The sequence below is a fragment of the Astyanax mexicanus genome, chromosome 4, assembly GCF_023375975.1.
Source record: "Astyanax mexicanus isolate ESR-SI-001 chromosome 4, AstMex3_surface, whole genome shotgun sequence".
NCBI classification, from domain to species: domain Eukaryota; kingdom Metazoa; phylum Chordata; class Actinopteri; order Characiformes; family Acestrorhamphidae; genus Astyanax; species Astyanax mexicanus.
In genome coordinates, this window is record NC_064411.1 from 15,515,803 (window position 1) to 15,542,971 (window position 27,169).

The following is a 27,169-nucleotide window of genomic DNA, read 5'->3' on the forward strand; positions in this document are numbered from 1 at the left end:
CAGTAAAACTGAACTGAACGCTGCGGTTTAGAGCACTATACAGTACAATAGCACTGTAACTGTGTTATAGAGCGGATAACAAGTAAATAAAAGCGCTCCGGAGAGTCTAAACACAACTTCTCTCCTCACTTTCTCTCTCCTTCTCCTCCAACACACACCCACAGACACTCACACTCTCCCTCTTAGTCCCGCCCCTACTCGGCGCGGATTGGATAGAAAAATGTCTGTCGAGCTTTTCACTCGTATGATTGGCTGAGCTGAACAGGAAACCAGCAGGAAAAACCCGCAAAACAGAAAAGGCTCCTGGGAAATGGAGTTCGTTTACACTTACAACGAAAAACAAAGAAATAATACAAATACAAATACACAGGATATTTTTAAGGGTCCTACACAAGTATCTATTGTTATCTAGCTAGCAAATGTTCCCAGTGTTTTTTTTAACCCAAGTAACTAATGTTATCTATCTAGCCAATGTTCCCAGTGCTTTTTTAAACCAAGTAACTAATGTTATCTAGCTAGCCAATCTTACCAGTGCATTTTTAACCCAAGTATCTAATGTTATTTAATTAGCCAATGTTACCAGTGTTTTTTTTTTAAACCAAGTAACTAATGTTATCTAGCTAGCCAATGTTCCCAGTGCTTTTTAACCAGTATCTAATGTTATCCAGCTAGTGAAGAGTAACCGTTTATTTCAATTATGATTACTTAACTTTAGCATCTATAATTACATAATCATTGTGTGAAACCTTGTATTTTATATGCATTTATATAGAAGATTAACCAATACTCACATTGTATTTTATACGCATTTATATTACTCACATTGTATTTTATACACATTCATATAGAAGACTAAACAGTAATCACAATATATATTCTTTACACATATAGTTAAACATTGCTTGATCAGGCATGTAACTAACACAGACTCTATTATATGACAAACTAACCCACATGATACATAAGGCATTTAACTAACACATAGGATCTACTGTATGGCGTACTAACAACGTGTTACTGACATATTAGCATATAACATATGAAATCTATTGTGTGACTTGTTTAGCTCACGCTTAAGGCATCTCGGTCGCTGCATGACCCTAACTAACGGCCATCAATCATCGACTGGTACACTCTGTACGAACTGAATTGATACAAAGGAGACTTCGGGATGAACAGGGCGGCCTTTCTCTCTGTGCGTGTAAAGTCCTTCACCTACCAAAGCGGGAGGACGCGCGCACATGGGGAGGGCGGCACTGTCCAATTCCTGAAACAATGCCACACTGTCTGACTGCACACAGTCAATTCCTGAAACAATGCCACACTGTCTGACTGCACACAGTCACTTCCTGAAACAATGCCACACTGTCTGACTGCACACAGTCACTTCCTGAAACAATGCCACACTGTCTGACTGCACACAGTCAAGGCCAAACACTAGTGGTCCGGTCAGACATGTGAAACGGATTACTAACACGTGAAATTACGCATGCTAACATGAGATGATTTTAGCAACGCCTCATCAGCAGGTTTCACGTCATTTGGGGTATAAACATGGAGTCAGATCAGAGGGGGGTCAGAACTTTTACTATTTGATGGCTGCTAACTGTCTTGTATGTATTGGTTCTCCTGAATTCAGTATTTTGTAATAAATACTTGATTTGCTTTCAACTCCACTCCACCTGTCTGCGACTCTCTCCATCAAAAAGAACACGTAGGGGAGTTGTACCCCGGATGGTGGATGGGGGTAACCCATCTTCCATTTTCTTTTTACAACACTAGCAAATGTTCCCAGTGCTTTTATTAACCCAAGTATCTAATGCTATCTAGCTAGATAATGTTCCCAGTGCTTTTGTAACCCAGGTCCCTCGTCTGGAAAAAAGTAATATTATCTAATTTCTAGAACATAAAAAAAAGGAAAGAGTCGGGTCAGAGTTCACTCACTCTCCAGCATATACAACATAGATATCGAGATGATGAAACTGTGGGTAACATTAGCTTCTCTAAAACTGCAGCAGGTCTTGGAACTCTGGCTCTGCAGATGAAGTTGGGATTTAACCTGATGCTGTGATACGCCACCGTGTCAGCTATATTGATTTAGTAAACAAATCAGTTAAGCCATTGATGTGGAGCTGCAGTTTTTCTTGGTAAAACACAATTAAATTTACATTTCTCAACAAATTTTCTTTTGTGTTTTTTATATTTAAAGGATTTTGTTTTACATATGCAAAAAAAAAAAAACACGTATTGAACTCAAGAGTGCATATCACTGTTAGTCTGAAGCTAATGTGGTGGAAAATTATTAACTGTGTTGTAAAAAAAAAAGAGGAATCTTTTATAAAGTGGTCTAAAGGAAAAGGTTTTTAGACATCGTTGGTCAAGTGATCAATGTAGCAGGAATTTGAAAAAATAAAACAGCAGCTAGATCTTACAATGCCATTTTATTGCATATAAGTACAAGTGTATGTTGGTAAGTTAACCGAACACCCTTCACTTATACACGTTTCATTCAAATTTAAATCAGATAAAGGTTTAAAAGGTAAAAAATTAAAATTTTATGAATTAATATTACTTAGAAGTAGTGCTGGTCAATATGGGAAAAAAAGATATCACAATAACGATATATATCATGATATACCACATTAATATAAATCAATTATAAATAAATTAACAAACACAAAAATGAGGGTATTCAATCTGTCATTTCAGTTCGTTTTAGTTTTTCTTTTATTTACCGTTTTAATTAGTTTTAGTTAAGGAGAAGTTTCCTTAACAATAAGACTTGGTTACCTAGCTATATGGTGATCAGTGGCGGACTTAGCAATTTGGGGGCTCAAGGCGAATTTAGCTAGGGGGCCATCAACGTTAATATGCGAGAAATAAGTTTCAGATATAACACCATTGTATGTCAAAATGGAAAATATTTATTTTAAAAAAATAGTAAAAAAAGAAAATTGAAGCTTTCAATGCTAATTGTACTTTTTATATGTGCAATCAATAAACATATCTTTAAATAAAATATACACCCCAATGCCAAAAAAAGGTAAAGCAGTGTGACTGAGAGCATTTGTGTGAGTGAGTCAATCAGTAATTATTATCTAGAATTGTAACTGAACTTAATGATAAAGAATAATTATCAATCACATCAACATGTAGAGTGAAAATATATGAGAGAGAGAGAGAGAGAGAGAGAGAGAGAGAGAGGAGGCAGAGTTTGTGTAAATGCATGTGTGACAGAAAGAGAGAGAATGAGTGTGTGAGAGAGACATCTGAGTGAGTGATGAAGAGTGTCCCTGTGTGAGTGTGTGAATAAGAGAGAGAGAGATAATGCATGTGTATGAGAGGGAACATATGTGGGGGCGAAAGAAAGAGAAAAAGGGTATGTGACTGAATGAGGAGAGTTTGGGGGAGTGAGTGTGTGTGTGTGTGTGTGTGTGTGTGTGTTTGTGTGTGTGAGAGAGTGTACGGCATAGGGTTGGGCGATGTCTCCTTAACTGGCAGATGACGATGCTTACATTGAAACATCTCGATGGATGATATCGGTGGCGGGGGAGTTTGATCAATAAAATACTAAAAATATTTAAAATGAATGGGCGGCACGGTGGCGCAGTGGGTAGCACTTCTGCCTCACAGCAAGACGGCCTGGGTTTGATTCCCGGCTGGGGCAACCCGGGTCTTTCTGTGTGGAGTTTGCACGTTCTCCCCGTGTCTGCGTGGGTTTCCTCCGGGTTCTCCGGTTTCCTCCCACAGTCCAAAGACGGCACGTTCAGACTAATTGGAACTTGATTGAAATTGCCCCTCAGGTGTGAGTGTGTGAGTGTGTGAGCGAATGTGTCTTTTTGTCTGTCTGTGTCTGTCTGCCCTGCGATGGATTGGCGGCCTGTCCTGGGTGTATCCTGCCTTCTGCCCGATGCCTGCTGGGATAGGCTCCAGTTTTTTTTTATCGCAATTTCCTTTACTGAAGCTAAACTGTTTGATTATATTATGTCATATCAATACCATTTTAACGTTTTTCGTTTCTATGTTTTGAAATTCGTTAGATTATATTTTTGTCAACATTTTGGTTTTATTTTTGTTTATTATTTTTATAATAATAATAGAATTTACATGATTTAAAGTAAGTCAATACTTACTTTTACTGGTAACTAGTTACTTTTATAGTGGGGTAACTTCGTTAGTAACTAGTAATTATTCAAAGTAAGGTGCCCAACGCACCCGACGCACAACGAGCAGGCTTATTCTATTTGCGTGAATAACATGAAATGTTTAAAATTAATACAGACATGAAGAAAAAAAACGAAGACAAGCTGTAACCTAGATATAAATAATAATATCTTAATAATAATAGAATAATAATAAATAATATAATAATATGCCAATTAGGCATATTTATAGCAGTAGGGTATTTTAATTTTATCCCTGACTCTAATTCATTTAAGTTATATACCTGATTTGATCTTTTTCTGTACAATCCCTGCTAAAGTTTTAGGTGAAGAAGACCTAAAGAAGGTCAGTGCATGTTTCTGGAAAAATAAAAAAAGTGGGCGTGGCATCGCAATGGTCCATCGCGATGTTGGGTCATAAATGACACAACCCTAGTATGGCACCTCCTCGTCCTCCTCCTCCACCAAAACATTTGGTCCAGTGGTGCTGACACACTAAAAAAGCTTTTGGAAGAGCATCTGTTTTAAGTTTAGCCACTTGGGTGGTGGCGCTTCATGGCTTCACTCACAACCCACTTGTACACTTAATTTCACTTTAATTCCATCTTTCACAAGCAGCGCGTTTGTGGTTCACCGGCATGGCCACATGGCATGGATGGAATATTCCATTTTAACGCGAAAGAGAGGGGGTGTGGACGGAATCTGTATTTCTTTGTAATGTATTGTGTTATCTTTGTTTCCATTTTAAACATACAAGAATCACCATTTATGAACACACTATCCGTGAATTACTGTCCAAAGGGCCCCAATTACCAGCTGTAGGCCTATGGAAAGTTTGCAGCTAGTCAAAGGGCCCCTACAGTGGGCTGCAGTGGGACGAGCCCTATGGCAGTTGCCTAGCAACGCCTCTATGCAAAGACCGCCTCTGCAAACAACACATATACAGAGAAGACGTAAAAGACTTCCTAAAATCAAACTTGGGTAAAGGGAGGAACTAGAAGAGTTTGTGATACAGGGAGGAAAAAAGGAGGAAAAAAAAGAAGCGAGCCAGAGCTCAGAATAAAAACTGGCATGATTTATTTTCATGTAAAACTAAGATCCAACACTGAGTGACTGTAGACAGGTGTTTCAATTTCATTGTCCAACCCCGGTATGTCCCAAATGTGTCTATAAACTGGGTATAGGATATATATGATATCTCAATCAATTTTATAAAACATATTTTCTTTTTTTTTGTTTTCAGCTCAGAAAGTCCTTTTGTAACGTTTGTAATAATACTTTTTATTATTTTAAGCAATGTCTTTTTTTCCACAGATCTTTCAGACACATCCCATGTAAAAATGTCCCCAGAACTCATCAAGCTAGTCATACGGTTAGCTTATTAGAATGGGCAGCAGTGACTTCATTTAACTCACAATAGAAAAAAGGGCAATTCTGTTTATATTCTTTTTCCTAAAGTTCATATTAATACTTGTAAAGGGTTAATCATTTAGTGGGTGTTAACATATGAACAGCTCAGGCATGAGGGATTGTGGTAGCTGCCTACCGTTTCATACACAGCCAGTCTATCTCTGCTCTCTCCTACTGGTATGCAGATTAGCTAAGTGTCAAACGGTCAGGTTGTTACCGTCATTTAATGGTCCATATTATGTCAATTTACATTTGAGATTTGTAGGTATAAACATACACATATTCACACATACACACACAGCCTGCTTAAGTTTACCTGTTTTTGATGTGTCCATTTTTGTAGTTCCACAAACTGTAGTTTATTTTTTTCACCTGCATATCCGATTAGCCTAAATTTTACCCTGTATATTTAATTCCCAGCACCAGAGAGCTTTATTTTCGTGATAAATATTTCTTAAAACTGCATTGACACTAATGTGGTGACGTGTTTGTGTGTGTTGTGTTGGTACATGTAGATCAGGTGCAGCAGTGCTGCTGGGGTTTTTAAACACAGGGTTCAAACACCTTTTACAAAGTAAAATTCAAGCACTTTTCAAGCACTTTCAAGGCCCATTTTCAAGTTTTTTTCAGCACCTTTGAGCAAAGTGGTAAATTAATGATAACGGTGATATCTCAAAACTGCGATTCAGCGATAATCAATATATTGCAAAACTATCCTCCACACTTCACAGCGACTGAGCTACTGAGAAAAAAAACACTTCTATGTAAGTAAATAGCAGGAGTTATGGATTTATTGGTGTCAGTTTCACACAAGTTAAATACCAATGTTCTCAAAATACTGAGTATCTCAACATAATGTGTATCCAATAAATTTCGTTCCACTTCACGATTGAAAGATTATTGATCTTCTGTTCGAATTATGATGTATTTGGCATGATACGTCATAAAGAAGAAAAGGAGATCCAGTCCAAAGTTGTAGTTCCGTCAGATTTTATTCAAAGAATCTTCTGAGCAAAACAGTTTTTTTGGATACATCAAAAATTGAGTAAAAAGATTATTGAAAAATGAATTGAAATAAAAAGGTGAAAATAAGAGGAAAACCCCAAAGGTGAGAAAAGTTGGGGTTTCCAGAGTTCTCGGCTGTGTGAACAGGACCTGTGGCTCTGTAGTCCCTCTCGGGAGAAGCTCTCCCGCCCAACTCTACTCTTCTTCCTAGACAGAGTCTAATAAAAACAGGCATTCGCCTGGCCTCAGTCTAATGGTGTGTGAGGAGGCTCCTCACACCCCCCGGATCCTGATACTGATAAGCAGTTATTCATCCTATACGTCAGCCGAGAACTCGGTCACCCCAACCTTATCAGACTATAGATTACATGTACAGAAACTCATGGTTCTGCTGGAAAAAATCAATCATGCTAAGTTGCAAGAAAAACGGCCTTGCTTTGAGCACAAGGACACAATATACATACATTCTAAGTCACAATGTGAATCATCATGAATCGTGCTAAATGCTTGAATAACATACTGATTAAGTGAAATGCTGATTTAGTTACACACAGATTAACCCTTTAATCAATGAACAATGAACATAGTAAGGCAAAACTCCTCCGTATTCTTACACACTTGTTAATTCTTCACAAAAAACAAACAAAAAAATCATATATTTATGTTTGAAGCCCAAAATGTGGCAAAAGTTTGAAAAGTTCAAGGGGGGGCCGAATACTTTTGCAAGGCACTGTATATAGTGGTTGCTTGAATGTATGTTTGGCTGTGTACAAAAGCTTTTGGCTAAATGCTTAAGTTGAAAGAATAGATAAGATTGCAGATCTTGCAATATAAAAGCCTTTTATTGAATCACATAGATATGAATATGAGTAAATACATAAGGTGATGTAAAACAACGATAATAGCTGGTACTGGATAAAACAATCAATAAAGTAAATGGATTAGATATTTTTAGTACCTTTAGAGATATAAAAAAACCCTTTAGCAAAACGATACCAAATAAGGAAAAGATAACAGAGTATATAACTTTAGCAACACAACACAACCAAATATCCCTGTAGATTAACTTGCAGATTTTTAATCAGACTGACTGAACCATAGACCAATGAGAAAACCAGTAGAGCAGGGGTGTCAAACTCATTTTGGCCGAGGGCCACATTGGCATATTGGCTGTCCTCTGAGGGCCAGATGTAACTTATAAATGTAATAAAATGTAACCAAATGTAATATAAAATGAATGTAATTACTCCTTAATGTTAAATAACTCTCAATATACTATTTATTCAATCAAATATTACAGTTGCATGGAAAAAAATGTTTGCTTGTTGCTCTATTAACATAAATCCTTTTAATTTGTCATGTTATGAAATCCAAAAACTCCATCAATCAAGAACCAAACTAGTCAAGTGAATAGAAATGACATAAAATACAAGTTGTATTAACTTTGATCAAAACGTTTGATACTGAAATAAGGCTTAATAAATATAAAATTAAAAATTGTGAGCTGTTAAGAACATGTGACAGATTTAGCATTTCCTCAGATTTAGCAGTTCCTCATACAACCACTAGTCGGAGCTGCAGCAGCACAAGCCCGCAGTCTTTACTGAGTCAGAGCTACAGCCCAGCCACGGGCTACAGGCTCAGCTGAGGCAGTCTGGAGCGTTTTTACAGTTTTTAAAATTCTTCTGTGTAGAAAATAAAGATTTTAACCCCACTAACCGAATAATACAGCTCTCTACAGTTCATCTTTCAGCCCAAGCAGCTAATAGCAGCAGTTTAGAGCAGTCGTCACGGAGTCACTGCTCGGATTACATTATAAACAGGTCAGTTAGCGCGCTGCTAACCTCAGGATGTTTATAACTACGGAGTTTAGTGAACACACCACGGCTGCAAGGTTAGACTGTTGAAGGCTACTGAAGACTATTAAAGGCTATTGGAGGTTATTGAAAGGGTTATTGGGGGCAGAAATCAGTAAAGGCTGGTTAGATAAGTTATTCACGTCCTCCTCCTTTGCTGAGGTGAAACTGTGACTAGCGCTGTCACAGTGATGTTTATTAACGTCATTAAAACAGATTTTGTCAGCTATTGTCGTATAAATATTTACACAGAACTTATATCTCTCCTAACAAGCGTTTATTTTGGTCAGGAACACTCTTCGTAACACAAAAGGCATACCGGTCTTTCGCCTTGAAGCACAGCCCTCCGTCTGCATCAGCTTCTCTTTTTCTGGACATTATGGGATAAACGTTTGTATGTCTCAATTCCACCCGCGAAGTTACGCCTTCCCTCCGGCAGGGTTTCCACATCAATGACTACACTGCCGTGTAGTGGCAGTAAGCCGTAACTTCGCGGGTAATACAATCGACAAGCATTGTGGGAAATGTAGTTTTTGGTCAAAGAACGCTTCTGACCTATTTATTATAGACACTAACATCTTACAAGCTCTCGCTTGGATGTGGCCACATTTGGCCCGCGGGCCTTGTGTTTGACACATGTGCAGTAGAGGGAATCAAGGATCCTGCAGTCTTACTGCTGCATAGCCTGCAGAGTGTTGCTTTCAGTATGGAAACTACAGCTAGACCGTTTTTTTTTTTGTTTTTTTTTTAACTCTGAAAAGGATTTTGTTGGCCTTTTGTTGCAAGCTAAGAATATTCTCTACTCCTAAGAATACTCTACTCCTTTAAACTACGACATCTAAATTTTAAAAGACTAAGTAATGCTAATCTAACATCTGGAGCAAACACTGGCAGTGCCCTCGCTCCAACTACAAACTACAAACGTGGAGTGGAGGAAAAAATAAAGAAAGTTTTTATATGTAAACAATTGAGAATGTGTTAAGGCTGTAAATGACATAAGTTGACCAAATGATCATTTCCTACTTATGGCAAAGCATATTCAATTTTTACACCTAAAAATGTCCCAGAATGGTAAAATCCTCACTTTTGTTTATTATTAGTTCTAAAGCTAATGCTGAGATTTAATATACGATTTTACTCTGAGCTAGCATCATCGCTTTACTATTTATTCAGCATATCACTGAAAAAATTTTAAAAATGTATGTTCCTAGTTTATGCTGTTAGTGGTACCATTTATGATTCTGTGTGTAAAAACTTCTTAAAACACAACACTAAGTGTTGAAGAGCTCTGCAGGCATTAACTAATGTAGGTATACAAACATACATAAAAACACAGCATGAAATTCAGTAAACATCATCTCTGGATAAGATTCATTTTTCTGAACCTGTAAAAAGCCATTTTTAAATGAAGTTCTTGTAACAGAGTGAAGATTTTGTGCATGATGAGGTGTTTTTGGCTGTCTGAAAGATTTAAGGTTTGCATTTTTTATGGCAGAGGAACAGATTTGGGATACTTTTCTATCTTTTGTGAATGCACTGATGTAATATAAGTTCACTCTGTAAAGTAAAACTCTTCCCACAGTCTGAACAGTGATATGGTTTCTCTCCTGTGTGAATGCGCTGGTGCAGTTTGAGATGACTCTGTGTAGTAAAACACTTATCACAGTCGAAACAGTAATACGGTTTCTCTCCTGTGTGAATGCGCTGGTGCAGTTTGAGATGACTCTGTGTAGTAAAACTCTTCCCACAGTCGAAACAGTGATACGGTTTCTCTCCTGTGTGAATGCGTTGATGTATTTTGAGATCACTCTGTGTAGTAAAACACTTATCACAGTCTGAGCAGTGATACGGTTTCTCTCCTGTGTGAATGCGCTGGTGTATTTTGAGATGACTCTGTTGAGTAAAACTCTCCCCACAGTCTGAGCAGTGATACGGTTTCTCTCCTGTGTGAATGCGCTGGTGTATTTTGAGATCACTCTGTCTAGTAAAACTCTTCCCACAGTCTGAGCAGTGATACGGTTTCTCTCCTGTGTGAATGCGCTGGTGATTTTTGAGATCACTCTGTCTAGTAAAACTCTTCCCACAGTCTGAGCAGTGATACGGTTTCTCTCCTGTGTGAATGCGCTGGTGATTTTTGAGTTTACTCTGTTCAGTAAAACTCTTCCCACAGTCGAAACAGTAATACGGTTTCTCTCCTGTGTGAATGCGCTGATGCAGTTTGAGATGACTCTGTGTAGTAAAACTCTTCCCACAGTCTGAACAGTGATACGGTTTCTCTCCTGTGTGAATGCGCTGATGCAGTTTGAGATTACTCTGTTGAGTAAAACTCTTCCCACAGTCTGAGCAGTGATACGGTTTCTCTCCTGTGTGAATGCGCTGGTGTATTTTGAGTTTACCCTGTTCAGTAAAACTCTTCCCACAGTCGAAACAGTAATACGGTTTCTCTCCTGTGTGAATGCGCTGGTGTATTTTGAGTTTACTCTGTTCAGTAAAACTCTTCCCACAGTCGAAACAGTAATACGGTTTCTCTCCTGTGTGAATGCGCTGGTGTATTTTGAGTTTACTCTGTTGATTAAAACTCTTCCCACAGTCGAAACAGTGATACGGTTTCTCTCCTGTGTGAATGCGCTGGTGTTTTTTGATATCACTCTGTTTAGTAAAACTCTTGACAGAGTGCTGATGTTTCTCCATGTCGGGACTTGGCTCCATCTGTCTGTGAAATGTAGCAAACAATTTCTGCGTTTTCAGGAGATTCTTCTGGATGGCTTGTGCTTCACCTCTTTCAGCAGTTTAACACTGCTCTTTATTAAATATCCTTGTTGTTTATTCTGGAAAAACAAAGAAAAAAAATGTTGTGTATTAAAATAAAAGCAGGTCAATTAACCAAAAAGAATTACCTACATTAGTTACACTATATGGAGAAAAATACTGGGACACCTTCATACTACAATAAAGGCTTCAGTACTTTTATCCCATTATAAATTCACAGACGTTTTAATATGTAGTTGTATCTTGACTGTCAGCAGGCTGCAGCTGCAAAATGTATGTAGCAGAAACACTGCTGCTGTCCTGAGCACTGAATACAGTGTTATACTACTACTTTAGTAGTATCACACTTTACACTATAATCCATACTACTAAAACTTGAAGCTCGGCTGCGCTCCGGTCCACACCTAGAACCTCCCGCTATGAAGCCGAGCGGAGCGCAGTGCGGCCGAACCGAGTTCCTCGATTAGGCTCGGCCCTGATGCAGAATTTTAGATTTTAGATGCAGAATGAGCACACCTGATGCTTCCACAAGTGATTAAACAGGAGAGATAGTTGAGGGAGGCAGGTCTAATTCAGTGGTTCGGCTTTCAAAGGTCTGATAAACTTCAGCTTGCTCCCAATTGTGCCGGAAAGTGGAGTTGACTAGCAACGGTAATGCATCTAATCTGTTCCACCACCTCAAGCAGTTTCACTACACACAATATCTTCCTTATTCTGGCTGAAGCACTTATGTAGTTTATGTTGTATCTAAGTTATTTCTAGTTGATATAGGTTTGTTTATTTGACGGTGATATCGTGTTCCTTTTATATAAATGAAGGCTTTCTGCATTCTTTATCCTGGATAAGGCACTTTTGTTTTGATATGTTAAATATGTTTACAAAAGGATAAGAAGCTCTGCCTCTGTTGTAATGTAAAGTTATTTATATTGGTAAAATGTAAATAGGTTATTGGTTTGTGTTTGACAGAGATGTCATGTTTTTATATTGCTACATGCAAATAAAGGTGAGCATTAATTCATTCTGACCATTTTTTAATTTCTAAAGTATTATACAGTTTTTTTATGAGAGGAGGTTTTAAAGACAGTAATAGGTACAGATTTCCATTGCAGGGATTCCTAACAGTTTTTCTGAGGCCTTCCAAATATTTATATCGATATCGAAATTATATTGTATCGACCGAAATTAAGGAATGTATCGTGATATAAATTTTGGCCATATCGTCCAGCACTAGCTGTAAATATGTCATACTGCTCTAACAAAGTGTATCTCATTTTATCTTATAAATATCTTTGTAATTTTCTGACTTGCAGTATATCTCTACCCCTCACCTTTTATAATCAAATATTTAGTTTTTCAATACAATAATTTCAGTGACCGGAAGCAGAAAAAGCCTGTATTAAATGTATATGCTTGATGAAGAGTCTCGACCTACCCCTTCCTGTTTTTATGTTCTAGAAATTAGATAATATTACTTTTTTTATTCAGGTGTTGGACCATTTATGGGATAATTTATCTGCATACAATCACAGCTCCAGAAATGACATTAATCTGTTTTAATAAGGCAGTATGCCATAAAATATCGTAAGAAATAATGTTGCCAATATTTTTGAATATCATGAACTATATTACCCTGAAATATGGAGCCATATCACCCACCCCTAATTATCACATTCAGGGTAGTACTTTCTTGCTGTTTTAAGCAAAAGAAAAATTCACACTGTTTTCATTTCCTATTATATCTTCTAGAGACATTTTATATATGTTTATGTCCAGTATAATTTATTTTACTTTAATCCTGCATATATGGAGTGCATTATTACCCAGCAAAAAGCTACACATCGGCCCTTCGTGGGCTAAGTGCGGGCACTGTGGGCAGGGGCTAGCCCATTAAAATTCCAAACAGGCCCAACATGGGTTTTCTGTGGGCAGCCTGTTCATTGGCTGGCCCACTCAAATCCTATAAAAGGCCGCTGTGGGCTAGCCTGAACTGGTCCAGTGCATTAATGCCCCTGTAGGCCCAGTGTGGGAATTATTTGGACAGCCAACACTTTGATGCGCCCACACAATCCCAGGCAGGCCCACTGTGGGTCAGCCCACATTCAGCCTGCTCCATTTCACACCCTGAAGGGCCAGTGTGGGATATATGTGGGCAAAGCACAGTTTAGCATGCCCACACAATTCCCATGCAGAGCCAGTGTGGGTCAGCCCAAATTCAGCCTGCACCATTTCATACCCGGTATGGGTTATATGTGGGCAACCTGCACTTTGGCATGTGCACACAAATCTCATGCAGGGCCACTGTGGGTCAGCCCTAATTCAGCCTGCACCATTTACACACTGTAGGCATTGTGGGTTATATGTGGGCAGCACGCACACATATGTGAGCATGCCCACACAAATCCTATGCTAGGTTACTCTGGGTCAGCCCAAATTTACCATACAATATTTTACAATCTGAAAGTTTGTGTCATAACAAGTTCATATGAAGGGTATCTGAATATTTTTATTGTTTTTGTCTGTGAGAGCTAGGTAGATTAGCTAGCTTAGTGGATAGGAGCAACACTGTGTGAAATGTAGTATCAGCTCTGAAAGATTTTCTAAACCAAAAGTGGAGAAAAATCAAGGTACCACAGCAGAGTTGTGCAGAGACCTTTGGAGGGGCACACACACACACACACATAGTAACATCTCATATTTTTCAAGACATATACTGTATAGCTATACATTTTTATTTATAAAAATATTTTTATTTAATATTTTGGATAGCTACGAATTTGCTCCATGGTGCTGATTCATAATCTCACCTTTATTATTGGTAGTGCTGATAATAAATAAATAAAAATTTTAAATTATAAATGTTTTTGTGCTTGACTATACACTTTGTGTAAGCCAGCAAGGTTATAAAAGTTACATATTTTTTTATTTTTGCATGTGATATTTAATTGTGAGGATCATGTAACCAACGAATCCACCCCACTCCCCTCCCCCCTCCCTGCACGTGCCTTTACCACAGAGCAACGATCAAGCTTGAAGGCAAAGTCAGTGAGTGACTTTGGTCTGTCAAAGTGACTGAAAGGTAAGTTATAATTTCTGTTCTACTATACGCTTTTCTATTTTTTGCTAAGATACGCTAATGTGGTGCTAATGCAGTTACCACTCTCAGGTTATTGTAGCATTTTAAGGGTAGCTATGTTGAAGTTAGCATTGTGCTAAAAAAAGTTAGCATTGTCCTAAGTTAGAATGAGAATTTACCTCACATTTAAATAACACGAGGGGCTCCCAAGTTGGCAGCTTATCTCGGCTCTTGGAGAAAGACTGCTGTTAAGTAAGTTAACTTTATATCCAAGTATGTCAACAATAACCAGCTAAGGGAACAATGGCTTGCTAAGGGAAATATTAAGGGAAATGGAAAATGGAAAGATATCCACTTAAGCTAAGGGAAAGATAGCCAGTTAAGCTAAGGGAAAGATAGCCAGTTAAGCTAAGGGAAAGATAGCCAGTTAAGCTAAGGGAAAGATAGCCAGTTAAGCTAAGGGAAAGATAGCCAGTTAAGCTAAGGGAAAGCTAGCCAGTTAAGCTAAGGGAAAGTTAGCCAGTTAAGCTAAGGGAAAGCTAGCCAGTTAAGCTAAGGGAAAGCTAGCCAGTTAAGCTAAGGGAAAGATATCCAGCTAAGCTAAGGGAAAGATAGCCAGTTAAGCTAATGGAAAGCTAGCCAGTTAAGCTAAGGGAAAGATATCCAGCTAAGCTAAGGGAAAGATAGCCAGTTAAGCTAATGGAAAGCTAGCCAGTTAAGCTAAGGGAAAGATAGCCAGTTAAGCTAAGGGAAAGATATCCAGCTAAGCTAACGGAAAGCTAGCCAGTTAAGCTAAGGGAAAGATATCATTTTAAAAAGATTTGGTATTTTTGTGAACCTGATATCCTGATATCGGCCACCTCACATGTTTATAGAATGTAACTACCAGTCACACACAGTGACTGTAAAGGCTATTTATGTTTCACCATGAACAGCCTGAAGAAATTCAAATTCAAATAACTATCACTATATAAGAATCACTGTAATCAAATACAGTCTGCAAATTTCTCTAAAATTAAGCATTGTACATGAAAAGACACTAACAGATGTAGTATTTACCTGACTGCATTCTCATATCTCTATATTATCATTTTAAGAGGCCGTGAGAAGATCAATCATGCCACCACCAAAGGATGCAGAGATCGAGCAGGTTGCAAAGGTTTGGCTTTGGAATGCACGGGACCGTTCAGGTGGACGGAAGCATCGTCTCATGCAGTCTCTTCAAAAAAATTGTTAATTTATGATCTATGCTATATTAATGCATAAACAATATTCATTTTTGATATTATGATTAACTATATCTGTTCTATTTATGTAAAGTACATCTATTTTCTCCTTCATTATTATTGCTGTGAGATAAAAACCTTAATGCAAAAACTAATGTTATATTCAATTAGAATTTTTTTTTTACTGGTTTGATTGGGATGACATTTTGGTTCCAAGTCTACAAGCAAGAGGAATAAAATTAATAATAGAGATCAGGGGTGGGTTTCCTGAAAGCTTCTTTACGCTAAGAACTTCGTTAACTCGTACTTAAGATTGATCGTTAATTAAAGAGTGTTTCCCAAACCCGTGCGTAACTAAAGTACTACGTAAACTCGCTCGCAGATTAACGAGTGCCCTCACCCAGTCGTTATTCTTAAGAGCTTCTTTAGGGGATCTCTACTTGCAGTTCAGCACCTTTAACACCAGGGACCGCCAATTTTGAGGGAGAAAAATTATAATTTCCCTGGTTGAAGCAATTATATTATGTTACTATTAATTATAATAAATTATATTATATATATAATTATTATTATAATAATTAATATTATTATATTATATTATATTATATTATATTATTTCCCGTGTCTGCGGGTGCTCCGGTTTCCTCCCACAGTCCAAAGTTCAGGCTTATTGGATGTCGGATAAAAATTGCCCCTTAGGTGTGAGTGTGTGAGTGGATGTGCCTGTGTGTCTGTCTGCCCTGCGATGGATTGGCGGCCTGTCCAGGGTGTATACTGCCTTCCCCCCGATGCCGGCTGGTATAAACTCCAGCCACCCCCCCGCGACCCTTAACGGATAAAGCAGTTGACGATGAGTGAGTAAGTGAGTGAATGAGTTATATTATATTACAGGTGCTGGTCAACGAATTAGAATAATTTGAAATAGTGCAATCATGAAATTCTTTGAATGCATTTTTTGTGCAGAAAGCAAATCAGGTGTTCACCGCACCTGTCCTACTCGTTAGACTAATCACAGAACTCGTTACCTGGAAAAAAATTTGCTCAGCTGAGCTTTCCAAAAGGCCCATTTAGGCCATTTAACTGTGACACTGTTGTTTTATTGAATTAGAATAATGGAGAAACCGTTTCATTGAATTAGAATAAATGCTCGAATTTTTGTTTTCTGTGAAGAGTGTTCACTGTGCAGTATAAAGTCAGGGTTGAGTAGAATTTCTAAGTTGTAAAATCAATCATGGGTAAGCAGCGCGACCTCTCAACCGGAGTAGTGGCTCAAATTCAAGCCCTTCGCCAACAAGGCTTGACCCAAACTAAAATTGCTGAGCAGCTCGGCATCAGCCAGTCTTCCGTCTGCAAAGCTCTCAAGAAAAACTGCAGCAAGCGCACCAACTGTTCGGGCGTCCGAAAAACTTCTGCTCGCGACAACAAGCAGCTGAGAAAGATCGCAGTCAGCAACCGGTTCAAGTCCACTTCCGAGCTCACCGACTTGTGGAACAAGCAGACCGGCGCTGACGTCTCCAGATCAACCACTTACCGTCGTCTGCACGAACTCGGCTTCAAATCTCGCGTTCCAGCAGTAAAACCGATGCTGAACAAGAAACAAATGGAGAAACGGCTGAAGTGGGCCAAAGAACATGGCGAGTGGACTGCTGAAGACTGGCAGAAAGTGGTCTTCAGTGACGAATCACGCTTCTGCATCTCCTTCAGTGACCAAGGTCCTCGTGTCTGGCGTCGTGGTGGCGAAACCTACAACCACGAGTGCGTGAAAAGATCCGTCAAGTTTCCCCAGAGCGTTATGGTCTGGGGATGCATGTCTGCTCGAGGTGTAGGGAAACTCTGCTTCCTCAAGAAGACTGTCAATGCTGCCGTATATCAAGATGTTCTGGAAACGTTCCTGATTCCGACTGTTGAGGAACAGTTCGGCGAAGAAGACTTCATATTTCAACAGGATCTTGCACCGGCTCATGCGGCAAAGTCAACCAAAGATTGGTTCACTAAAAAACAGCTTGAAGTTTTGGCATGGCCGGCCAACTCGCCTGACCTCAATGTCATTGAAAACCTTTGGGCCATCGTCAAGCGGAAAATTCGCGACAGAAAGCCTACTACGCTGGACCAACTGAAGCAGAACATCGCCACTGCCTGGGAAGCTGTGAGTGCGGAAACTTGCGACAAGCTGGTCAAATCGATGCCGCGGAGACTTCAGGCAGTCATACAAGCCAAGGGGGCAGCCACAAAATACTGAGAAAGTGATGATTGTAATTATAATAAAAAATTATTCTAATTCAATGAAACGGTTTCTCCATTATTCTAATTCAATAAAACAACAGTGTCACAGTTAAATGGCCTAAATGGGCCTTTTGGAAAGCTCAGCTGAGCAATTTTTTTTCCAGGTAACGAGTTCTGTGATTAGTCTAAGGAGTAGGACAGGTGCGGTGAACACCTGATTTGCTTTCTGCACAAAAAATGCATTCAAAGAATTTCATGATTGCACTATTTCAAATTATTCTAATTCGTTGACCAGCACCTGTATATTATATTATATTACCGTATTTTTCGGACTATAAGGCGCACCGTATTATAAGACGCACTATCAAAGAACGCCTATTTTCTGCTATTTTTCCATACATAGGGCGCATCGCATTATAAGGCGCGTTAAGTGACACTAGAAAGGGTGCCTATATCAAAGTGAACAGGGGTGGCGCCATGTTTCCCTTCCCCCACGGGGGGGCGGGGGGGGGTGGGTGTCTTGCCGGTGGAGCGTCTCAGTATACAAATCTAGCTCTTTCAAAGTCAAACGAGTGCTGGATATTAATCTACACAGATTCCTCTCCTGAAAACTGTTTATTTGGGTGAGTAAAGTGCTTCAGTTTATTTACAGTAAGCTTAGATTTCCAGATTTCCACTAAGGCTTGCTGCACCAGTGTTAGCATAGCTATCCGCTAGCACGCTAGCTAGTCCCCTAAACTAGTAAAGTTAACCCAAACTTAAACGACAGCGTTACACTGAGTAATCCTGCGTGTTCTGGTAAGACAGTGAGGTATTAGCTAGCGATTCGTCCCCCGTAGCTTGTTTTAACACGGTAAACAAGCAGATTACAGGCTGATAAAACTCACCTCTGAGAGAGTTAGCGCTTAGCATCTAGCTAATGCTAGCCAGGCAAAGCAGCACAGACTTATAGGCCGATAACTCACCTCTGAACGGTGAACGCTTAGCGATTAGCATCTAACTCTAATAATACTGCTCCAGCAGTACTAAAAGTACTAAATTTAGATAATACTGATCTCTGAACAGTGAAAAAGCTAGCTAGCTTAGCGGTTAGCATCTAGCTAATGCTATTGCTGCTCCAGCCACGGAGCTGCACGGCTCTGCACGGAGTGTGTGTTTACTTTAGATAATTTAGATAATACTGATCTCTGAACAGTGAATAAGCTAGCTAATGCTATTATTGCTGCTCCAGCCTCGGAGCTGCACGGCTCTGGACTCTGTATAGCACTGAAACTCTCTATAACGCTGCACGGAGTGTGTGTTTACTGCTCCTTACAACCTGACGGGTAAAATCCATACAAAAGGCGCACCGTATTATAAGACGCACTGTCAATTTTTGTGAAAATTAAAAGTTTTTAAGTGCGCCTTATAGTCCGAAAAATACGGTATATCATATATTATATTATATCATATATTATATTATATTATATTATATTATATATTATATTATATTATATTATATTATATTATATTATATTATAATGCCAACTTTCTCTGTGTAGTCTAACTGGGCATACTGGAATTGACCAATCAAACCCATAAATTATTAAAATCCAGATTCCTGCAGATGATGCTCACGGTCTAAGCAAAGCTGCAAAGTCACCAAGTCCGTGGATTCTGTAATCAGGCTGTTATGTGGCATACACACACTTATATACACTTCCCACCAGCCCGGGAATTACAGCACAATACAATATATTTCCATGCTATTGGGAAAATTCCTGGTACTGTAGGTCCGGTGCAGGGACGCCTGCAGTGTCTTTACTCACACCTACACGTATTGTAAAGGGTATCGGTGAATGTGCAGGTAATATTTAATATTATTCTTTATTTAGGTGCTTCTAACCAACATTGTGTCCGTTCATCTGGGCAAACTCTGGGGTGTGTCAGCTCGCAAATATATAAATACCAGTCAAAAGTTGACACGTCTCATTTTTTATTTATTTATTTTTTTTACATTGTCGATTAATATTAAAACTATGAAAACAATTAATTGACACATATGGAATTATCTAGTTAACAAAGAGGTGCATGGCCTTCAAAATCCCCTGACCTAAACCCAACTGAGATGTTGATTTAGGATGAGCTGGAGCTTTACAGAGTGTGTGTGTGTGTGTGTGTGTGTGTGTGTGTGTATATATATGTATATATATATATATATATATATATATATATATATATATATATATATACATATATACATACATATATATATACATATATATACACACACACACACACACACACCGGAACATACGTATATGTATTATTATATTATTTTTATATTATTAATAATTATAATAATAATAAATTAATATTATTATCAATATTACTATTAATAATATTAGTACAATATCTATTAATATAATATATGTATATTAAAAATAATAGTTTTAAAAAAAAGTTTAATGTTTATTAAACATTTATATATAAACATATGACTTATTTATTTAGTCATATGTATCTGTAGGAGTATTTTATTAATGCCAAAGTACATCCTTTTGTAATTTAAATTTCAAAATATGTATAATATTGATGATTACAACACTTTTTTACATTTTTAGGGTGTAATACTGAATAAATACTGCATAATAATCGATATTTGTGGATCGATTGAGCGTGCTGTTTCAGGGGAGGATTCAACAAAGACGTTCTTTAACCTCCTTTGTTAATTTTCACGTTGCGAAGCTCTTTGGGAAACACTCGCAGAACTGGCACGTTCTTTACTCACGTCATTCGTTAGTTCGTTCGTTATTCGCTAGGGTTGTTCGTTTTCGGGAAACCCACCCCAGAGGCTTTGTTCCAGTAGCAATAATAGTATCAGTTTATTATTCATCTACTACATCAGTCTAGTGCATTTAAGTATTTATTCAAGAATATGATTTGCTGTTTTTATTGATGTTTATATATATATATATATATATATATTTTTTTTTTAATTTAAGTTGTATAATTCTTTGTTATTTTGTATTATGTTTGATATTTATATCATACTGTTTATTATAAATACTGTTTTTGCAAATGGAGATATTTATGCAGTACATGTTTATCTACATGCTAAAATATAAATTTGGGATTTATTATTAAGTAATTTACTTAAATACTGTTGTGTGTTGTTTATATTTCATACATGATACTTTGTAATAAATTTATTAATTTACTATACACTTTAAATTGTGTTATTTATTTAATTGTTTTACAGCCAGTTGCAAAAAATGTCAAAGTGCCAATAGCACAGCTTTAAATTTTCTTTCTTGAAAAGTGTTCTCTGTTCAATATTGCACAGTTCTAAAAATTTGGGGCCACAATTGGTTTTCCGCTGAGGGCGTGTGTGTGTGTGTGTGTGTTAGTGTTAGAGCTCTGCAAATCTCTGTTGGCCCAATGTGCAAATACCCATTGGTCCGATTTGGGCTGCCCATATGGGGGCGGTACCGCACCAACCTCATTGGCCCAGTGTGGGCATGTACATAAAAATACTGTGTGGAGCATGCACCATGTTTTTTTAATGCGTCACGAACAATGTAGAAAAATACTGAATAACAAAAGCAGTTTTGTTAAAAGGATACAGCAACTGGATATAGGGGCACATTACATTATTTTTAAAGGTAAGTTACAGTTTAGCCACCTTTACCTTATCAAGCCAATGCTAGCGACCTAGCCAAGCTAGCTAGCAATTCCAAACATCACATACTACCAACAGCGTGAATGTCCTAAAAACATGAATTTGTTATTAGTTGTTGATATATAGCCTAAATGGTAGGATAATGTACAGGTGCTGGTCAACGAATTAGAATAATTTGAAATAGTGCAATCATGAAATTCTTTGAATGCATTTTTTGTGCAGAAAGCAAATCAGGTGTTCACCGCACCTGTCCTACTCGTTAGACTAATCACAGAACTCGTTACCTGGAAAAAAATTTGCTCAGCTGAGCTTTCCAAAAGGCCCATTTAGGCCATTTAACTGTGACACTGTTGTTTTATTGAATTAGAATAATGGAGAAACTGTTTCATTGAATTAGAATAAATGCTCGATTTTTTGTTTTCTGTGAAGAGTGTTCACTGTGCAGTATAAAGTCAGGGTTGAGTAGAATTTCTAGAAGTTGTAAAATCAATCATGGGTAAGCAGCGCGACCTCTCAACCGGAATAGTGGCTCAAATTCAAGCCCTTCGCCAACAAGGCTTGACCCAAACTAAAATTGCTGAGCAGCTCGGTATCAGCCAGTCTTCCGTCTGCAAAGCTCTCAAGAAAAACTGCAGCAAGCGCACCAACTGTTCCGGCGTCCGAAAAACTTCTGCTCGCGACAACAAGAATCACGCTTCTGCATCTCCTTCGGTGACCAAGGTCCTCGTGTCTGGCGTCGTGGTGGCGAAACCTACAACCACGAGTGCGTGAAAAGATCCGTCAAGTTTCCCCAGAGCGTTATGGTCTGGGGATGCATGTCCGCTCGAGGTGTAGGGAAACTCTGCTTCCTCAAGAAGACTGTCAATGCTGCCGTATATCAAGATGTTCTGGAAACGTTCCTGATTCCGACTGTTGAGGAACAGTTCGGCGAAGAAGACTTCATATTTCAACAGGATCTTGCACCGGCTCATGCGGCAAAGTCGACCAAAGATTGGTTCACTAAAAAACAGCTTGAAGTTTTGGCATGGCCGGCCAACTCGCCTGACCTCAATGTCATTGAAAACCTTTGGGCCATCGTCAAGCGGAAAACTCGCGACAGAAAGCCTACTATGCTGGACCAACTGAAGCAGAACATCGCCACTGCCTGGGAAGCTGTGAGTGCGGAAACTTGCGACTCATGTATATCCACCAGAGGAAGCTCTAGAATATGCAGAACAGTTTTAATATGCAGTAGAATATATAAGAACTGGGTTGAGAAACACTGCTGTAACGTGACTTCTGTTCATTTGTATTTCACAGTAAGACCACATATCCTGACGTTTATAAAAGTCTCTATGAAACGTAAAGTTACATTCTTTTACATAAAAGGACACCATCTTAAGAAGAGCTCTCAGTAGAAAAAAATAAAAGTGCAGGAGAAAATGTAAATATACAATAGAATTGACATGCCAATACATAATAATAATAATAATAATAATAATAATAATAATAACAATAATAATAATAATAACAATAATAATAATCTGTTATATTATTTTAAATATTAGGTGATAACTGAAATTTTTTTGTCATATGTACATAATTCAGACATTGCTTGCATAATTTTTCTAACAACAGTAGCTGTAATGTGGAGTAACATGTTTAGGTTGTAAAATCACCTTATAATAATAATTTACTTTTAATTAAAAGTAATTTCCACAAATGTTGTTCTAGGAAACTATTGGGTGGGCTTGGGTTCATATTGGCAAATGTGTCCCCCCAATATCAAGCCCGCTCCTACGCCCTTGACAATACCATAAATATCTTAAATATCACTGATTACAAAAAATGATATTTAAATGAGTTTATCTGCATATTTGTATTATGTGTTTTGTGCCTTGTATCATTGGACACACGAAACAAAAACATAAAAACAGTACATAAAAACAACCTTGCAAGCAAAGAAAGAAAGAAATAACTTACTCACATATAATAACGAACATAAACACAACTTCAAATTTCCATCAGCAGGACTAAAAGCTCTGTCTCTGTAGGGTTAGATATCTAACTATAACACCGCCTAGTTAAATTTCCAAACTCTTTATACTTGGTAGTTTTGTTCACCTGTCAAATCACAGCGTTTCCTCCAAACAATTTCAGACACAATTCGACATTTGGCATGAAACCACCCAATCTGGCAACAGTGCGAGCCGCTGCACGCTGCTATTTTTAAGGTTTTCTTCATGTAGTTCAGTAATGTGAGGATCATCTTTTAAACAGCGTAAATATAACAAACAGATAAATAACTTCATGATCAGCTCAGAGTTTCACTAACTTTAATTCAGAGCTCAGTTCAGTGTGTTTATGGAGTTTTAAACACGGTTCAGCCCCTCTCTCACCTGTGTGTGTTTATGCGACCGGTGCTGGCGCATGATAATGATGAGTTAGTGTCCGAATTCACTCCCGTTTTACCACTGATTAGTGAACTTATTAGTATCTCCCTACATAGCGCAACACTAATGAGGGAGTAGGGAGCCATTTCAGTCACAGCCTGGGTCATTTTACAAGCTAATGTTGCTAATGCTAATGCTCCTGCCTCAGTGCTGAAAAACCCTGTAAATCTAAGTTACTGTAAATAAACAGAAGCGCTTTAAACACCCAAATAAACAGTTTTCAGCTGAGAAACCTTTCAGCGCTCGCTCACCCGAGAGAGAGAGAGAGAGAGAGAGAGAGAGAGAGAGAATCTTCTCTATACCTTCTGAGGTTCAGCTGATTCTGCTCTTCCTCCGGCGCTCCAGCTACAGACCCCCCAGCTCAGCCTCATCCGGGTTATGTAGAGCCCCGCCCCCTCCCCCTCTATATCACTTTATACCCATCACCGCTAGAGGGAGCCCGCGAGGGAGTCCTCAATGCATGGAGCTGAATGGAGCTAAACAGCTAAAACACTCATTTAAAACATTGTATAACTACTTCTCTGGGGTTTTCCTTTAATTTTACAAAGTAGAACAAAGTATTTCACTAAAATAGGAAAGAAAACGTACCTCCATATTTCCATTTTCTGAAACTAATGTTTTTTATCCAGTACATTTACTAGCATTACTGCTACTGATGCTGGAGTTTCACCCAGAGCTTGTTTTAAATGATTAAAACTGCAGATTGAAAGCTTTATTAATTATCTCTGCAGTGCTGAAACAGCTGATGTTATTCTGTGTTGAGAAAATAAGTACAATTTTCAGTATATAAAAAGAATCAAACATTTGTTTATTTAAATTATTATTTACATGAACATGGGTTACATGTGGAACAATTAGGCTAAATAATAGTTTATAAATGTTTGATACTTTTTATAATGAAAATTGTATATATATTTGTATACATTTCAGAGAGTCTGGTGTCTCTGGCGGTTTGAGAAACTAGTAGCAGATTCTGAATGGGTGCTTCTTGTTCCTGTACAACTAGACACGCCCACAGATGTCTCACTGTTTAGCTGAAAAACCTACAATCCTTTACAATATTTGTGTAGCAAATTCAACATGTAAATGTAATTACATAAGTAATAACAATAGGCTTTCAGTTACTAGAATGTTACATTTCCAGAAGGTGGATATGATTATTGAGTTTTTATAAAATATGTTAAATGTTTTAGGTTTGATTTCAGATTTTCTAACATGAATTTTAATCTTTAATTCATAATGCACTGCAAAAACAAAAAAAGAAAAAAAAAAACATAAAAACGGTTGTTGTCTGCAGCAAAACTTGCCAAAATATTACCAAAAAAATCAAGAAAATTATCATATTTAATTTAACAATAATTTCCTGTAAATATTTTTCTGTACTTTTACAGTGAAAGTATAGCAATTTACATGTTTTTTTCTGTTAGTAAACATTCCAAAAATTAAAAAATAAATTAAATACTGCATTAATACATTTTAAGTCTATTATTTAAAGGTTGCATTTAAATAATAGTGTAATTAAGTTACTTGATAAAATTATCCAAGCAATATACAGCAAAGGTTAAATTACATTACTAAAATAAAATAAAGTAATTTTACTGAAATTTAAATTTTGTAATTTCTCAATAGGCAGATTTATTCTAGAAATTTGTGTATTACAACGTACAGCTTTTTTATGTAAAAAAAAATAATTTTACAGTCTTTTATAGCTTGACATGTAGTGATGCATTCCCCAAGAAGATGCAGAAAAATAAACAGCACAATCTTTTCAGAAAGCTCTTTATTAAGCTTTTTTTTAGTAAGTAAAAAAATGTCACCATACATACATTCATAGCTATTTAAAACCAAGGGAACATCATAAAAATGACTTGGTTTTAAAATCAGTACACACATAAAATCAAGACTAATGCCATCACATTTCCTTTTAAAACGTGATTTCCCCTTCCCCATGTATTCCTTTAAGCTCCATTGAAAAATAAAATAAATAAAGCAATGTAAAATAAAATACATGATAAACATATCTTTTAACAACACACATTTACTTTGATAAAAAACATAATTTCTTAAAATGACCATAGGTTATGTATTTTATTTTTTTTACAAGATTGTCGTTGTTTTGTGTGTGTATTTGCGTGTTTTATGGAAATAAAAGATGGCTCGATCTGGACCTGAATGAAAACTTATTTGGGGACTAAAATCAGAACACAACAATAAAAGCAATAATAAAATTACAGCTTTTATAATTCATATTTTTCCTTCCATCGTCAACTGTCTTAGTGCCCAAAACACCAAACGTTGCCTAACTTTCCCTATCGTCTCAGTCCAGTTACCCCGCCCACCACCCTCTCTGTCAAATTTTACTCCTAAAATCTTTATATCAGTTTCTTTAAAATTTTAATCAAGGTCAGTCTGTATGTTCCTCACGGTCCAAAGAGCTGGGCCTCGGACTTGCTCCTATTGAGCTTAGCGCCCGAGTCCCTTCCAAATCAGTCAGTCATATCCAATGCCCTTTGCACTGCTGTCATGTCAGAACATAAATGCGTAATATCATCCATAAAAAGCGAACAAGTCGCCGTCAGTCTGCCTGGCAAGTCTAGTCCTTTAATCCATTGATCCTTTCTCTAGATCTGCACCAGCGGCTCTCTACATGCCACGTACAGAAGCAGAGATAAAGAGCACCCTTGGCGGATGCCAGAGCGTACACTGATCGCTTTTGTGAGGTGCTCGTTTACACAAAACTTTGCTGCTGATGTCATTGTAAAGCAGCCCCACCCACTGGGAACCCCATGTTTTGCAGTATCTGAAACAGGTGCTCGTGCGAGACCCGATCGAAAGCTTTTGTAAAGTTTAAATTCAGAACCATCAGCCGAATGTTTCTGTCTCTCGCAAAACAGATGGCGTCTCGTACCAACACTAGGCTGTTCATGATCTTCCTTCTGGGCACGGAGCATGCTTGATCCGGGTGAATCACCTCCTCTAAAACCACCGACATTCGATTCGCCTGGATAAAATCTTGCTAAAAAGTTTACAATCAAAATTTAAAAGTCTGATAGGTCTCCAATTCTTCAAGTCTGTCTTGTCTCCTTTTTTGTAAAGTAAGGTAACTATCCCTCACCTGAAGCTGTCTGGGAGTCGGTCCAATTATTCAAATTCATTAAAAAGAGTCAGTATGTCAGTAGCTAAAATGTCCCAAAAGGTAAAATAAAATTCCTCAGGGAGTTCATCCTTTCCCAGGTACCTTTCCTTTTTTAAAACCTTTAAGAAATTTTAATGCGTCAACTCCTGTAAAATCCACTATTAAAACTTCCTGACTATTTATTGTTTCATCTACAATTTAAAAAAAATCTATTG

At 37.7% G+C, this 27,169-nt stretch overlaps 3 protein-coding genes across 9 annotated transcripts in view; all 3 read right to left on the reverse strand.

Moving 5' to 3' along the window:
* Positions 1-27,169, reverse strand: part of LOC125801430 (zinc finger protein 239-like) — a 269,977-nt gene that overhangs the window by 221,246 nt on the left and 21,562 nt on the right. The window lies entirely within an intron of this gene.
* The window catches only part of LOC125801362 (zinc finger protein 239-like), a 196,717-nt gene that overhangs the window by 5,392 nt on the left and 164,156 nt on the right, over positions 1-27,169 (reverse strand). The window lies entirely within an intron of this gene.
* The window catches only part of LOC125801241 (zinc finger protein 484-like), a 356,394-nt gene continuing 335,771 nt past the window's right edge, over positions 6,547-27,169 (reverse strand). For 4 of the 5 annotated variants that reach the window (XM_049477661.1, XM_049477657.1, XM_049477660.1 and 1 more), the window contains one exon: positions 6,547-11,211. In XM_049477661.1, coding sequence (XP_049333618.1) covers positions 9,953-11,143 — 1,191 coding nt within the window. In that variant the 5' untranslated portion in view covers positions 11,144-11,211 and the 3' untranslated portion in view covers positions 6,547-9,952. Of the gene's footprint in view, positions 11,263-27,169 lie in introns of all 5 variants that reach the window. The other variant, XM_049477659.1, reaches the window with a different exon arrangement.